General features: G+C 38.2%; 1 protein-coding gene across 2 annotated transcripts in view; it reads right to left on the bottom strand.

The window, feature by feature from the left end:
* Positions 1-10,158, bottom strand: part of eif2b3 (eukaryotic translation initiation factor 2B, subunit 3 gamma) — a 51,331-nt gene extending 41,173 nt beyond the window's left edge. Inside the window, exons 1-2 of one of the 2 annotated variants that reach the window (XM_083541795.1) lie at positions 9,600-10,158; positions 9,331-9,487 (exon numbers count right to left, since the gene is read on the bottom strand). In XM_083541795.1, coding sequence (XP_083397921.1) covers positions 9,331-9,478 — 148 coding nt within the window. In that variant the 5' untranslated portion in view covers positions 9,479-9,487; positions 9,600-10,158. The remainder of the gene's footprint in view (positions 1-9,330; positions 9,488-9,599) is intronic. The other variant, XM_083541794.1, reaches the window with a different exon arrangement.
* Positions 10,159-13,294: the final 3,136 nt, after the last annotated feature.

Raw genomic sequence — 13,294 nt, 5'->3', positions numbered from 1 at the left:
GTCCGAGTGAGCGGCAGGTCAAACGTCAGAGGAACCTCATCCATATTTATGATTCAGTGGGAGCGCATCTGATTTAATATAAAGAGTTTCATTGGTTCACCTGAACCCGTTCGGCAATTTCATTGGTCTAATGTTATGGGGCTCAGGTTTTTGGATTGAAGTTTGTGAAACCGGGAAAAACCCAGGAAATATCGATAAATTAGCCGCTTCGTTGTTTAAGCCGCAGGGTTCAAAGAGTGGGAAAAAAGTATCGGCTTATAGTCCGGAAAATACGGTATTACTGTTTAATAGCGTACATATTCAGTTTGTGCCAAAATGGTACAATCACGAATCCTGTCTTCAGTCATTTCGTTTGCCTTTGCTTTTCGTCACGAGTTGTTTAGGCAGCCACCAACGACTATAAATCAGAGACACCTAAACTAAAGTTGGCCTGTGGTGACCTGCGATTTGGCCCGCAATGTCAAATATGAGAATAGACAAAAAGGAAAACTAAAATTCTTCTGACACAAATCTTCATTTCTAATTCAAAACTTTAAAACCTTTGACCGGCTTTTTTAATTCCCATTTTATTTACTTTCGCAGACTGCAGATTACGTTTTATGTAAAATTTACCATTTCCGCATACCCGATTTCCCGCACTTGTATCGCAGTTTTTTTCTTCCGCTTCGAGTAATGAATTATGGCATATATAGTATAATATATGAAATAACGAATAAGTAAATCATATAATATGTATACGTGTATGTATTTTTCGGACTATAAGCCGCTACTTTTTTCCCACGTTTTGAACCCAGTGGCTTAAACAACGAAGCGGCTAATTTATGGATTTTTCCTGGGTTTTTCCCGGTTTCACAAACTTCAATCCAAAAAACTGGACTCCATAACATTAGACCAATGAAATTTCCGAACGGAAATAAAAAAAAAAAAAACGCACCTCACCTGTGTTCTGAGCTGCACGTCTTCGGGAGAAAAAACTTCCACCGGTGGCGATTTTTAAACGCACGACGACGCCAAAAGACGAAAATGCGGCGGCAGGCTATTCCCAAAATGCCGCTCTGCTCTTAAAGGAGCCACAACATATTTCACCCGTGTAACAGTCTTTCGTTAAAGAGTGTGTAAAGTTCATTAGTTTCAGTGTAGACAGGTGCGGCTTATTTAGGTTTAAAATAAAAATCTTTGTCAAATTCAGTGGGTGCGGCTTATATATGGGTGCGTTTAATAGTCCGGAAATAACGGTATATGATATTGCACATTACTGTGTTTAGTTATGGACTGGTGCAAAAAAAAAAAAGAGAGCTGGTCTTTATCATTATTAATAATTTTGTAGTTGAAAAATGCTACAAGTCCCCACTTTTCTATACCTTCTTTCACTGGTCCTAAATTACACCGTAGTCGAAACTCACCCTAACCCCTAACCCTCTAGTTTTGATACAGCTTTAGTCCAGGAACTTCCGAACATACTTCACAGAAATGAATCCCGAAAGCAATAGACGCGAGACGAATTTTACAAAGTGGTGTAATATTAAACGTCGATCATTTCTGCAATGTAGAGTGCAAGTCCAGAGCTGGCGCTAATCAGATAAATGCTCCGACACATTTTAAATACATTCATTGTTAATTACTCGCCAAAAGCCCCAGTGCTCATGCCAACTGAAAAAGCCGTCCCTAGAATCCTGCTCAAGTGCAAAAACATTTTTCTCGCAAAGCTGCTTACGTACTGTAGTTAGTAGTGTGTGGAAGCTATTGCAGGACTTTGCTTGGCTGGACTGTTGGCTTTTAACAGTGCATACTGTGCTACAAATAAAGCTACGCTCTGTGCTGCCGGCCAGGCAGAACGCCACGAGCGGGATTAGTCAATATCAGCTAGGTGTAAAGAATAAACATTTAATTATCATTAATACCATAAAACCCGGCCTGCAAGCATGTATGCCTCTTTATCCCTGCTTGGCTTTAAAAACAAGATTTTCTTTTACCCCGAAACACCCCCCCCCCCCCCCTTCCTCTACACTGCAATCTCTATACACTGCAAATTTAAGCATTAGTAAGTTCTCTATAACTCAGGAAGTCATTCAGATTTTTTTTTTGGGGGGGGGGGGGGGGATGAAACAGCACAGCGTTCAGGGTTAGTTCATGTAGAACTGGGTCACGCAGTGGGCCTGGATCATCGCATGATGGTATCAAGAGAGTCGAAGTCAGGAAGAGAATAACCAGGTGCTCCTCTCCGCGCCAGTATTGCTTTCTTCATAACTCCCCCTAGTGCGAGCTGTCTCTGATATGACATTAAATCAGGAAATTCTTGACGCTTCATGCGACCGAATCAACATAACAGTTTATCGCCAGAGTAAACCGTTAGGATCCGATGCTTTCGTTCCTTTTTCAGTTTGAAATGGTCTGGAAATTTTGAAACCGGATTTAGCCAATAGCTATTTAAACCTGCCAGCTTGTGGAAGCTTTCACATGACAGGTTCTCTGGTTCGACTCCAAAAAAGCAGAGGTTACATTATTCTGACATGAGAAACCCACAGATCACCAGAAGGGTCAGAAGACATGCTGAAGTATCTCTATTTACAACAGCTCAACAGAATTTTGTGTGATCTTTTACGAAGGCAGCGTTATCTCCGCGGTCAGGGTTCTGAATAAAGGGTCAGCTGCTGTTGCTCTGTGAAGCATTGTTCTGATCTACTGTCTGCTCTGCTGTGTGCCTGGACAGTGTCCTGTATCTGCCAAATGCATGGATATGATTTTAAATTGATATAAAATAGGATTCTGGCAGACTTGTTGATGTGTATTTTGAGACAACCTTATCATTGAGGTATTTTTGAATGAAAATTGCTCATGTTGTTTACACCATATTAATATTTATATAGAACTTTACACAGTTCCTTGAATAAGTATTCATCCCCTTATCAAATTTTTCAGCGTTATTAATGACTAGGGGTGTAACGATACTTTTGTGTACCGAGATTTTTTCGGTACAGGGCTTCCGGTTCGGTAGGCATGTGTACCGAATGCATTTCTTTTTACGTGCGGGACATAGTTCAAATCCGAAATTCCTCAGGAACGTATTAAGTGGCGGACCGCGAGTTTGTTTATTCTCCGCCTCGCACATTTAGCGCATTTTTTCTTTTTACTTGAAAACATACACAACAATAAACCAATAGCGCTAGCGTTAGCTGCTAACCAGGTACTGATACTAGCGCTCTGGATTTAAGATTCATTTGTCACAAACATAGATATATGCAGGATAAAACATGCAGAGAAATGGAAAGTAAAAAAAAAAAAAAGAAGACTCTTGAGCCCCTAGCACTCGTGTTAGCCGCTAGCCCCTTTCTGGTTAGCGGCAAACACTAGCGCTATTGATTCTTTAGCATTTTATGTCCAGCTTCAAGAATTTCTCTTAAAAGGAATAAATCCTGACAATTCTGCATATCGAGGGAGTAAACGAATGGAGGATGGAAAGAATAAAGGTATTTGTTAAAGTATGCTGAAATAAGTAGCTCAGTTAAGTAGATTATATGTTTAAAAAATTAAATATTAAATATACACATCTGTATTACCCACTTAGGGTCTAACAAATTGAAACTATTTAATTACATTTTTGCCATTTATTACATTTTATTAAATTAAGTCCAATTCTGCCAATATAATTAATTTAATTGATATAATATAAAAGTGTATTGCATTCATTTGATTTCTTTTATTTTTTATAAAATATTATATATATATTATTTAACCAAGCAGGCATTTTATTTTAAATTGTAAAAAAAATGAAAAAGAATTTATCACAAATGTTAATAATAATAAACTGTGGTAATAAAAATAAGAGACAATTTTATGTTTTGCATTTCTTCCCTTTAACCGTACCAAAATTGAACCGAACCGTGACTTGAAAGTCGAGTTACGTACCGAACCGTGAACCCCTACTACTGATGCATTGTTCCAGTAAAAAAAACAAACAAAAAAAAAACAAAAAAAACAGTGTGTTATTTAGCAGGAGAGTTTAAAAAAAAAAACTAATGTTCAACCTCTTCTGATCATCAACTTTTCCTGCAATTGGGGAATGAACTATGTAATAAAAGAAAAACACAGTAAGAATGTGAATGTATTCAAAATAAATCGCCCTTGGGGTAAAATATTTCCTTGACATCTGCACTAACGTGCAAACGTCATATAGTGGAGGGACACTACATAAACAAAAAGACTGGACACCTGACTTTTCCAGCCATATGTGGTTCTTCCCCAACCTTTAACCACAAAATTGGAGGCAATCAAATGTATATGATGTTTCTGTACGTGGTATCATTCATTTTCCATTCACTTTGCTTCAACTAGGAGACCCAAACCTGTTCCAGCATGACAATGCCCTTGTGTCCTCCATTAAGTGAGCATAGTTTACATGGGTTAGAGTGGAAGATCTTGAGTGGCTTGCTATCGAGCTCTGATCTCATACCTACTGAACGCCTTTGGAATGAACCGGAACACTGCACCTCAGGCCTCCTCACTCTACATCAGTACCTGACTTTACTAACAACTGTGGCTGAATGAACACAAATCTACGCAACACTCGTGAATCTAGTGGAACATCTTCCCAAAAGAGTGGCGGTTATTCAAACAGCAAATGGGACTGAATGTGGAATGGGATGTTCAGAAAAGCACATATGAATCGTATGGTCATTTGTCTGGAAACTTTAAGTCCAAATATTGTCTGGTGCTCTTGATATTTCTCAGTTTTTGTAGTGGAATGAGCACAAATGTCCAGAGAATGGAGTTTATTATAATGGCAAATAGGGACTACATGTGGAAATGAGAAGATATATGGAAAAGAAGATATTAAAGAAGCACATACATATTTTGGACAGGTTTCTGAAACTTTTTGTCCATACTATGCTACCTATTTAGTGCTTAGCTCTTAAAAACAGGAGTCTAGACACCCAACACAAAGCAAAAAAACAAAAAAAAAAACACAAACCCAAACATTATTAAATTAAACACTACATGGCATACATGATGTATATACATGTGAATCTGAGAACTTTTAAATAAGTGAGTCTAGTACATTTCCAATAAATTGCTAAAATGAATATTTCTACTACTACACATGACTACATGGTTTCTCATGATGGTTTCTCATGATTTGTCATTTTTTATATTTATTTATATATAAAAAATAGTAAATAAATAACGTATTATAATAATGAACATAATATAATTCGTATAAAGCTTTGTTTCAGCTGATTTGTCCACGTTTTGCTAGATAAGCTGACTACTTTCAAAGACGAGTAAATAAGACACTTTATGAACTCTATGGTGTTTATAATGTCATTTATCACAGACACATTACTATAGAAGGCTCTGTGCCACACATGCAAATCCTTAATTACTCCAGAGGTCTGAATGGTGGTGTGTACAATTTACAGTATCAATTCCTCAACTCTGAATGCGGCTGTTGGTAATTAAAATAGCTATTAAAACTGTTAGGGTTTTGACTTTGGCACAGCACATGGATGGCACCATACAGTCTCTCCGAACATATACGGGTAGAAACTTGCCCCTCACTTCTGGGTGTCAGTCAACGAGGTAAAAATGATAGCAGTGTGTGGGCTGCTTAAACTGTCTTATACTATATATCAAGCACCACACTATACATCCTAAGGCAATGACATTCCAAATTACAGACCAAATATTTGACTTTGCATGGTGGGTGTTCTCTAAACATTTTTTATATACCGTACTTGTCTATTCTGTCATCACTGCCTCCATTTAACAAACTGCAATGATGATTGGCGAAGGCATTGTTCCCCAGGACCCATAAAGCCTATGCTTAATGTCTGTTATTTCTCTGAGTATTATATTTGTATTATAATACTCATCACCAGTCATATTTAAATATTGAGAGATATATATATATACACACACACACATTTATCACTTTTGTTGGAACATTTAATTGTAATCACTGGTTTAAAGTCAAATCTAAATATTTTCCAATCAGGTTTATGGCGCTGGTCAAACTTGTATGAAAGTCCAAAAGTATTCTTTTGGGCCATTTATTTTAAATAAGAACCAAATATTTTATTATTTGGACAGTTACCAGGACATTTCTTCTACTTTGTGGTACACAAACATTATACAGTAAATACTAAAATGCTAGTTTATGTATACAGTACTGTACTGTATTAACATTTCACTTTGTTTTATAATTAATAATTATATTTTTATTCATACATTTCATTATTTCAACACAAAACTCTAAAACAAGTTAGTTATGTGGCAAATGCAATTCCGTGATAAACCTGGGCGTGAGATTCGAACTGCGGTAAAGCGGGAGATTACTGTAAACTGTTAAAAGTTTGTGGACACATGGCCATGGGATTCTAATGTACTTTCTGAACATCCCATTCCACATTCAGTCTCGATTTGCTTTTATAATAACCTCCACTCTTCTGGGAAGATGTTTCGCTAAATTTTTCTCGGGTGGTTGTACAGATTGGTGCTCATTCAGCTTAAAGGGTGTTAGTAAAGTCAGGTATTGATGTCTAGTGAGGAGATCTGGTGTGCACTCAGTGTTCCAATTCATCCCAAAGGTGTTCAATAGGGTTGAGGCCAGGGCTCTATAACAAGCCATATCTTCATGGAGCTGGCTTTGTGCACAGATGTCCCAATATTTTTGGTCCATATAGTGGAGACACTTCGGACTTTAGACAAAATCCGATACAAGACACTGAATCCCATTGATTTATTATTCAATGTAAAAGCCAAGGTTTTCTTTTAGTCATGAAACCATTGAAAACAGCTCAAATTATGTTTAGAATTGACATTGAGGTTGTTCTCACTCCCTTGCTGCTAAATAATAATAATAATAATAATTATTATTATTATTATAAAGACAGATTTATGGACATCCCTTTTGTTAGTTGCCAGCCTACATAGCTGTGCCTAAGATTAGTTCATTTGACTACATTTTCAAAATTCTGCTAAACAACACTGTTAAAATAAAGAAAAATAATATATCAAATATAAAAGCTTAATGGCTCAAAGTTCTGATTCACTCCACATTTTACTTCTGTTACTTGTCCAGGCCAATAAAATCCATCATAAACTGTCATTTTATAGTCATGTTACCTGCATAATTATGAATTGAATTATATACAGGAAGTCCAATATTTATGATGGAGATACTTTACGACGACTCCATCGTTAGTCAAAAATATCAAGTCGAAGATGGTGCTATGACTCCGACAGTCTTTCCTGCTTTATGCTGATTTATAATTTTTTTAGGCTTTCCTCTTCTTTTCTTCACTACAAGCAGGAGACATACTTGGGCGCTTGGAAGACATGCTTTTTTTCACTAAAATTGCTGCTAGCGAGAGAGGGGGCTCTCACAGGGAGAGAGATAAGAGATAAGATATACCTTTATTAAGCCCACAGTGGGGAAATTTCTTACGCTCATCCCACTGGCACGTCCGACGTATTGTACGTCATACGCTGTTGCACGAACTTTTTATTATTTTTACAATTTTTTTTTTTTTTGCTATCGCCATAGTAACTCTGGGACAATCTGTACTGACTATACATAGCAAGAGAACCTCATCAAGTTTCACACACACACACACACTCACACTCACCGGCCACTTAATTAGGTACACCTTACTAGTACCAGGTTGGACCCCCTTTTGCCTTCAGAACTGCCTTAATCCTTCGTGACATAGATTCAACAAGGTACTGGAAACATTCCTCAGAGATTTTGGTCCATATTGACATGATAGCATCACGCAGTTGCTGCAGATTTGTCGGCTGCACATTCATGATGTGAATCTCCCGTTCCACCACGTCCCAAAGGTGCGCTATTGGATTGAGATCTGGTGACTGTGGAGGCCATTTGAGTACAGTGAACTCATTGTCATGTTCAAGAAACCAGTCTGAGATGATTTGCGCTTTATGACATGGCGCGTTATCCTGCTGGAAGTAGCCATCAGAAGATGGATACACTGTGGTCATAAAGAGATGGACATAGTCAGCAACAATACTCAGGAACGCTGTGGCGTTGACATGATGCTCAATTGGTACTAATGGGCCCAAAGTGTGTCAAGAAAATATCCCCCACACCATTACACCACCACCACCACCAGCCTGAACTGTTGATACAAGGCAGGATGGATCCATGCTTTCATGTTGTTGATGCCAAATTCTGACCCTACCATCCAAATGTTGCAGCAGAAATAGAGACTCATCAGACCAGGCAACGTTTTTCCAATCTTCTATTTTCCAATTTTGGTGAGCCTGTGCGAATTGTAGCCTCAGTTTCCTGTTCTTAGCTGTCAGGAGTGGCACCCGGTGTGGTCTTCTGCTGCTGTAGTCCATCCGCCTCAAGGTTCGACGTGTTGTGCGTTCAGAGATGCTCTTCTGCATACCTCAGTTGTAACGAGCTCGAACCAGTCTGGCCATTCTCCTCTGACCTCTGGCATCAACAAGGCATTTGCGCCCACAGAACTGCCGCTCACTGGATATTTTCTCTTTTTCGGACCATTCTCTGTAAACCCTAGAGATGGTTGTGCGTGAAACTCTCAGTAGATCAGCAGTTTCTGAAATACTCAGACCAGCCCGCCTGGCACCAACAATCATGCCACGTTCAAAGTCACTTAAATCACCTTTCTTCCCCATTCTGACTCTCGGTTTGAACTGCAGCAGATCGTCTTGACCATGTCTACATGCCTAAATGCATTGAGTTGCTGCCATGTGATTGGCTGATTAGAAATTTGCGTTAACGAGCAGTTGGACAGGTGTACCTAATAAAGTGGGAGTGGGAGAGAGGGAGTGTGTGTGTGTGTGTGTGTGTGTGTGTAATTATATATATATATATATATATATATATATATATATATATATATATATATATATATATATATATATATACAGTGGTGTGAAAAGGTGTTGGCTTTTTTTTCTTTTTCTTTTTAATGTTTGTCACACCAAAAGTTTCAGATCATCAAACTAATTTAAATATTAGAAAAAGATACACAAGTGAACACAACATGCAGATTTGAAATGAAGGTTTTTATTATTGAGGGAAAATAAAATCCAAAACTACATGGCCCTGGGTGAAAAAGTGTTTGCCCCTAAACCTAATAACTGGTTGGACCACCCTTAGCAGCAACAACTGCAATCGAGCGTTTGCGATAACTTGCAATGAGTCTGTTACAGCGCTGTGATTAGGTCTGACAGCAAAGAATAAGTATAGGTGTGAATTATTAGTGTCTGGATGAAAATAGCAAGTCAATAACTGATGATCAGGCAGTGGAGATGCAGAGTGATGGTTTGGTCGGTTTTTACCTTCAAAGCCGGCTCTCTCCAGCAGGTTGAGAGGGTACCAGATGAGTGGCTTGTTTCCCACAGGTAGTAAAGGCTTTGGGGTGTTGTAGGTGAGGTCCATCATGCGCGACCCACCACCAGCGGCCATCAGCACCGCCTGCAGCTCCATCTTCAGTCCCTGCCAGGGTAAAAACATCCACACTTACTGCGGTCATTCATAAATTCAAGTCATTTTGATGGAACCTGGTCAGTTTACCCACATTTTGAGGATCAAAACAAAAACTTCTCACCGTGAAATGTTGAAATGAGTAAAAAAAAATGGAAAACCTGAATGTGGTGTAACGTGTTACTGCTTAATGAACGTGTTAGACATGATGTCAAAACACTCAACACTTCTATTGCATCATCGTGTGATATAAATACAGTAAAAGCACCGGGGCTGCGAAAACTCTCTTAAACACGCAGCACAAATATTCAGTTTGCGCAATCAATCAACACATTTGCTCCAATTTAGTCATTTATTTTACAATTATTTATCAAAAATAAAAAAGAATATATATAACAGCCGGGTACAGCTAGCCGGCTAACCTACCTGTTCAGCACTAACGCATGCAAGTTACAGCGCCGTTAGCATTTAGCACGAGCTCCCAGAAATCTCCCGCAGGAAAGAAGCAACTCCACACCAAATGCAGAAAATGTAATTTAAAAATATTTTTTTTCCAAAATATTCCGCAAATGTTAAAGGATCTACAATAACGTACAGCTTTATGAAATCTGATTAGCTAGCCAAGTGGCTAACATGATGACACCCGTGCCGTTATTTTGAAACCGTCCTACTGGAAACTTAAACCAGAAACTTTCGTTCCTACATGTAAACAGGAGGCTGTTCCTGTACTTCTTAGAGTTACTATCACAATCACTGCTATGCTGTAATACAGTAGGAATGTAAAATAAATCAATAAATTGTAACAAATTAGAAACTTAATAGCTGATATATTAAAATATATCTATTGTAAAGGTTTTTTATTAATTAGCATCTATATACACTGATCAGGCATAGCATTAAATGGTCGCCTTTAGCTGACAAAAATAGTCCTGACCCATCTAACATTAACAGCATGAATTTCTTCTGAGATTTGAGCTGTTGGATCGGACCACACGTGCCAGCCTTCGCTTCCCACGTGCATCAATGAGCCTTGGCTGCCCATGACCCTGTCGCCGGTGACCGCTGTTCCTTCCCTGGAGAAATTTTGATAGAAAGTGACCACTGCAGACCGCGAACACCCCACAAGAACTGCAGTTTTGGAGATGCTCTGACCCATTCGTTTGTCCATTAGTCAAACTTTTTGTTACAATATCACAGTTTGGAAAATGAAATAACAGCAATTATTGTTCTCAGATACAATCATTATAATTATCATAATATATTCACATCACACCTTTTCAGCATTAGATTCAATTTATTTGATTGTTGGTTGTAGTAATGTTTCATTTCAATTATATTTGTTGCTGTAATTGCTGTAGTTCATTATAGTAAGGAGCAAAAAAAAAGTAGGTGATGATGATGACAGCTCATTTTTAACACCTTTAAGAACATAAACTGGTACCTAAGAAAATTTAATAGATAGATATAACATTTCAGTTTCTTTTTTTTTTTCGTTTTGTGTCCCAGAAAAGAAACTGCTCCCTGTCCTCCAGTTTATTGCAAATAGTAGATACTGCAGGAGAAACCCTTCCACTGCTGCACACATCACCCTTCACACAGCCTCTCCTTCAGTCAACAGACATGGCTCAAACCCCAATCCACAGCCCTCCAATGTAACAGCAAATTGAACTCTGGGAATGTGGCTTGGCTTTGTTTTCTCTGGACGGGAGATGAGCTTCGTTGGTCGCTGCCTGCAGAGGGAACCCTGGAATAACAGGGCAGGCTGCAGCACCCCCTTTGTAAAATTCGATGTTAAGCCGCACTGAAAGATTAAGTCAAAAGGTAGTGAATAGAGATTATAAAGGGCCTGAAAAGTGTTTAAATCTTCCGTCCAATATGCTGCGCAAGCACACACGTTATTGATGTGTTTCTAAAAAACGCACAACACGTTTTCTAAAAAGCAGCCTTTGTGAAGGTTTATTTGGTCACCTTGACATGCCTTCCTTTGAACCAGAGATGCCCGAACTAAGACTCATGGGCCAAAGTTGGACCATGATGACCATTAATTTGGCAAATATATGAGACATGGGAAATATGAGAAAAAAATGCCATAGCCCAAGATCTTTATTTTATTTTAACATAATTATATATTCTTTTTATTTAAAGCTGAACAATGTCAATAAAAATGAAATGTAAAAATATAAAGAATTTCTGCATGTGTATTTCAAGGGTGCAGGTACAGCATGCTTTGTGACACTCAGGAAACAGTTAATTATGGAGACGTTGAGACAGTGGCACACAGACGAGAGGAAATTGTCTGCTGATTTTGCGTCGTAATGAACTAAAACAGCTTCAGCTTTCTAGAAGTATGGAGGCGAAAACATTTACTGTTATGCAACATTTACTTTCGTCCCTCAATCAGGTTCAGACAAAACAGTGCGAACAGACAAATCGTTTTTTTGACCACCCGGGAACTCCTGCGCCAATGATGTCGCGAGCACAGTTTACCGAACACACGCCACGTGAAGCCGAAAGACAGTTTGCAGGCGGAATCGCGTTTAATAATCATAAGCAAACAGAGAGGAAAAAACAAGCAGCACGATCATTTACATGCTATACCCAACTTAACGCACAAACTTGCTTTTCATTTCACTATTAAAGGTAATGATGTTAAATGATGTCGAGGACGTGCATCAGATTAAACTTCACACCAGGGGTTTACGGATGCGTGTGCGGTGGCCTACTGGGTGTATGTCCTTACAAACAGAGTAGACGTCTACAAGCCAAAAACAATAAACAGTGTAATGTAGTGGTCTGTACTAAAAATATACATGATGATATCTATAGCTGAGCAAACCAAACTTATATACTGTAGGTTATAGCAAATGTTCGAATTTACAGCTTTTTATGTAAGAACTGTAACTGTTAATTCCCTGTAAAGGCAGACTAGCATTACACTATAATGTCATATAATATAATGTAAAATAATAAACATAAGATGTAGAACCCAACTACCCTGGCCCTCCACATTTATGATTTACAGCACTACTATAACCCCTTTATATGTCATATATAATATATATAATACTTATAATAATTTCCCTGCCACTCTTCTGGGTTACCGGGAGCCGTGTTGCTCCTCCATCAGAAACATTATTATTACATTATATTACATTGTTCAGAATAGAAATAGGCCTGCAATAGAAATGTGATGAAAGCTACATATGACTTCAGTTAAAGCCGCTGCTGAATAGGCTATATGGCACTGGACCAAACACAAGCGAGTTAGGGGACAACTGGAAACAATGAGCAGGTTAGCTGCCTCAGGTAATATCGGTGAGGAAATAAATCCTGAGTGTTCAGGTATATAGACAGCTTTGGCTCGTGTTAAAGCTCTAACAGTGCATGGTGGGAGTTTGACATGAACATTAAAACCTGTGGTTATCTGTGACCGGTGTTGGCTAATGTTTGATGGCAGAAGCATATGGAGATGTTTCATTTCTATATTTCTGTAGACCAGTTTTTATGTGGTTATTTTTATTAGTACTACTAGTAGTAGTAGTAGTAGTAGTAGTAGTAGTAGTAGTAGTAGTTGAAGTAATAGTAGTAGTAGTAGTAGTAGTAGTAGTAGTAGTAGTAGTAGTATTAGTTGAAGTAATAGTAGTAGTAGTAGTAGTTGAAGTAATAGTAGTAGTAGTAGTAGTAGTAGTATTAGTTGAAGTAATAGTAGTAGTAGTAGTAGTTGAAGTAATAGTAGTAGTAGTAGTAGTAGTATTAGTTGAAGTAATAGTAGTAGTAGTAGTAGTAGTATTAGTTGAAGTAATAGTAGTAGTAATAGTA

The sequence above is a fragment of the Silurus aristotelis genome, assembly GCF_946808225.1.
Source record: "Silurus aristotelis genome assembly, chromosome: 5".
Classification (NCBI taxonomy): domain Eukaryota; kingdom Metazoa; phylum Chordata; class Actinopteri; order Siluriformes; family Siluridae; genus Silurus; species Silurus aristotelis.
Note: the sequence above shows the minus strand (reverse complement) of the source record. Positions and strands in the feature narration are given on the sequence as shown.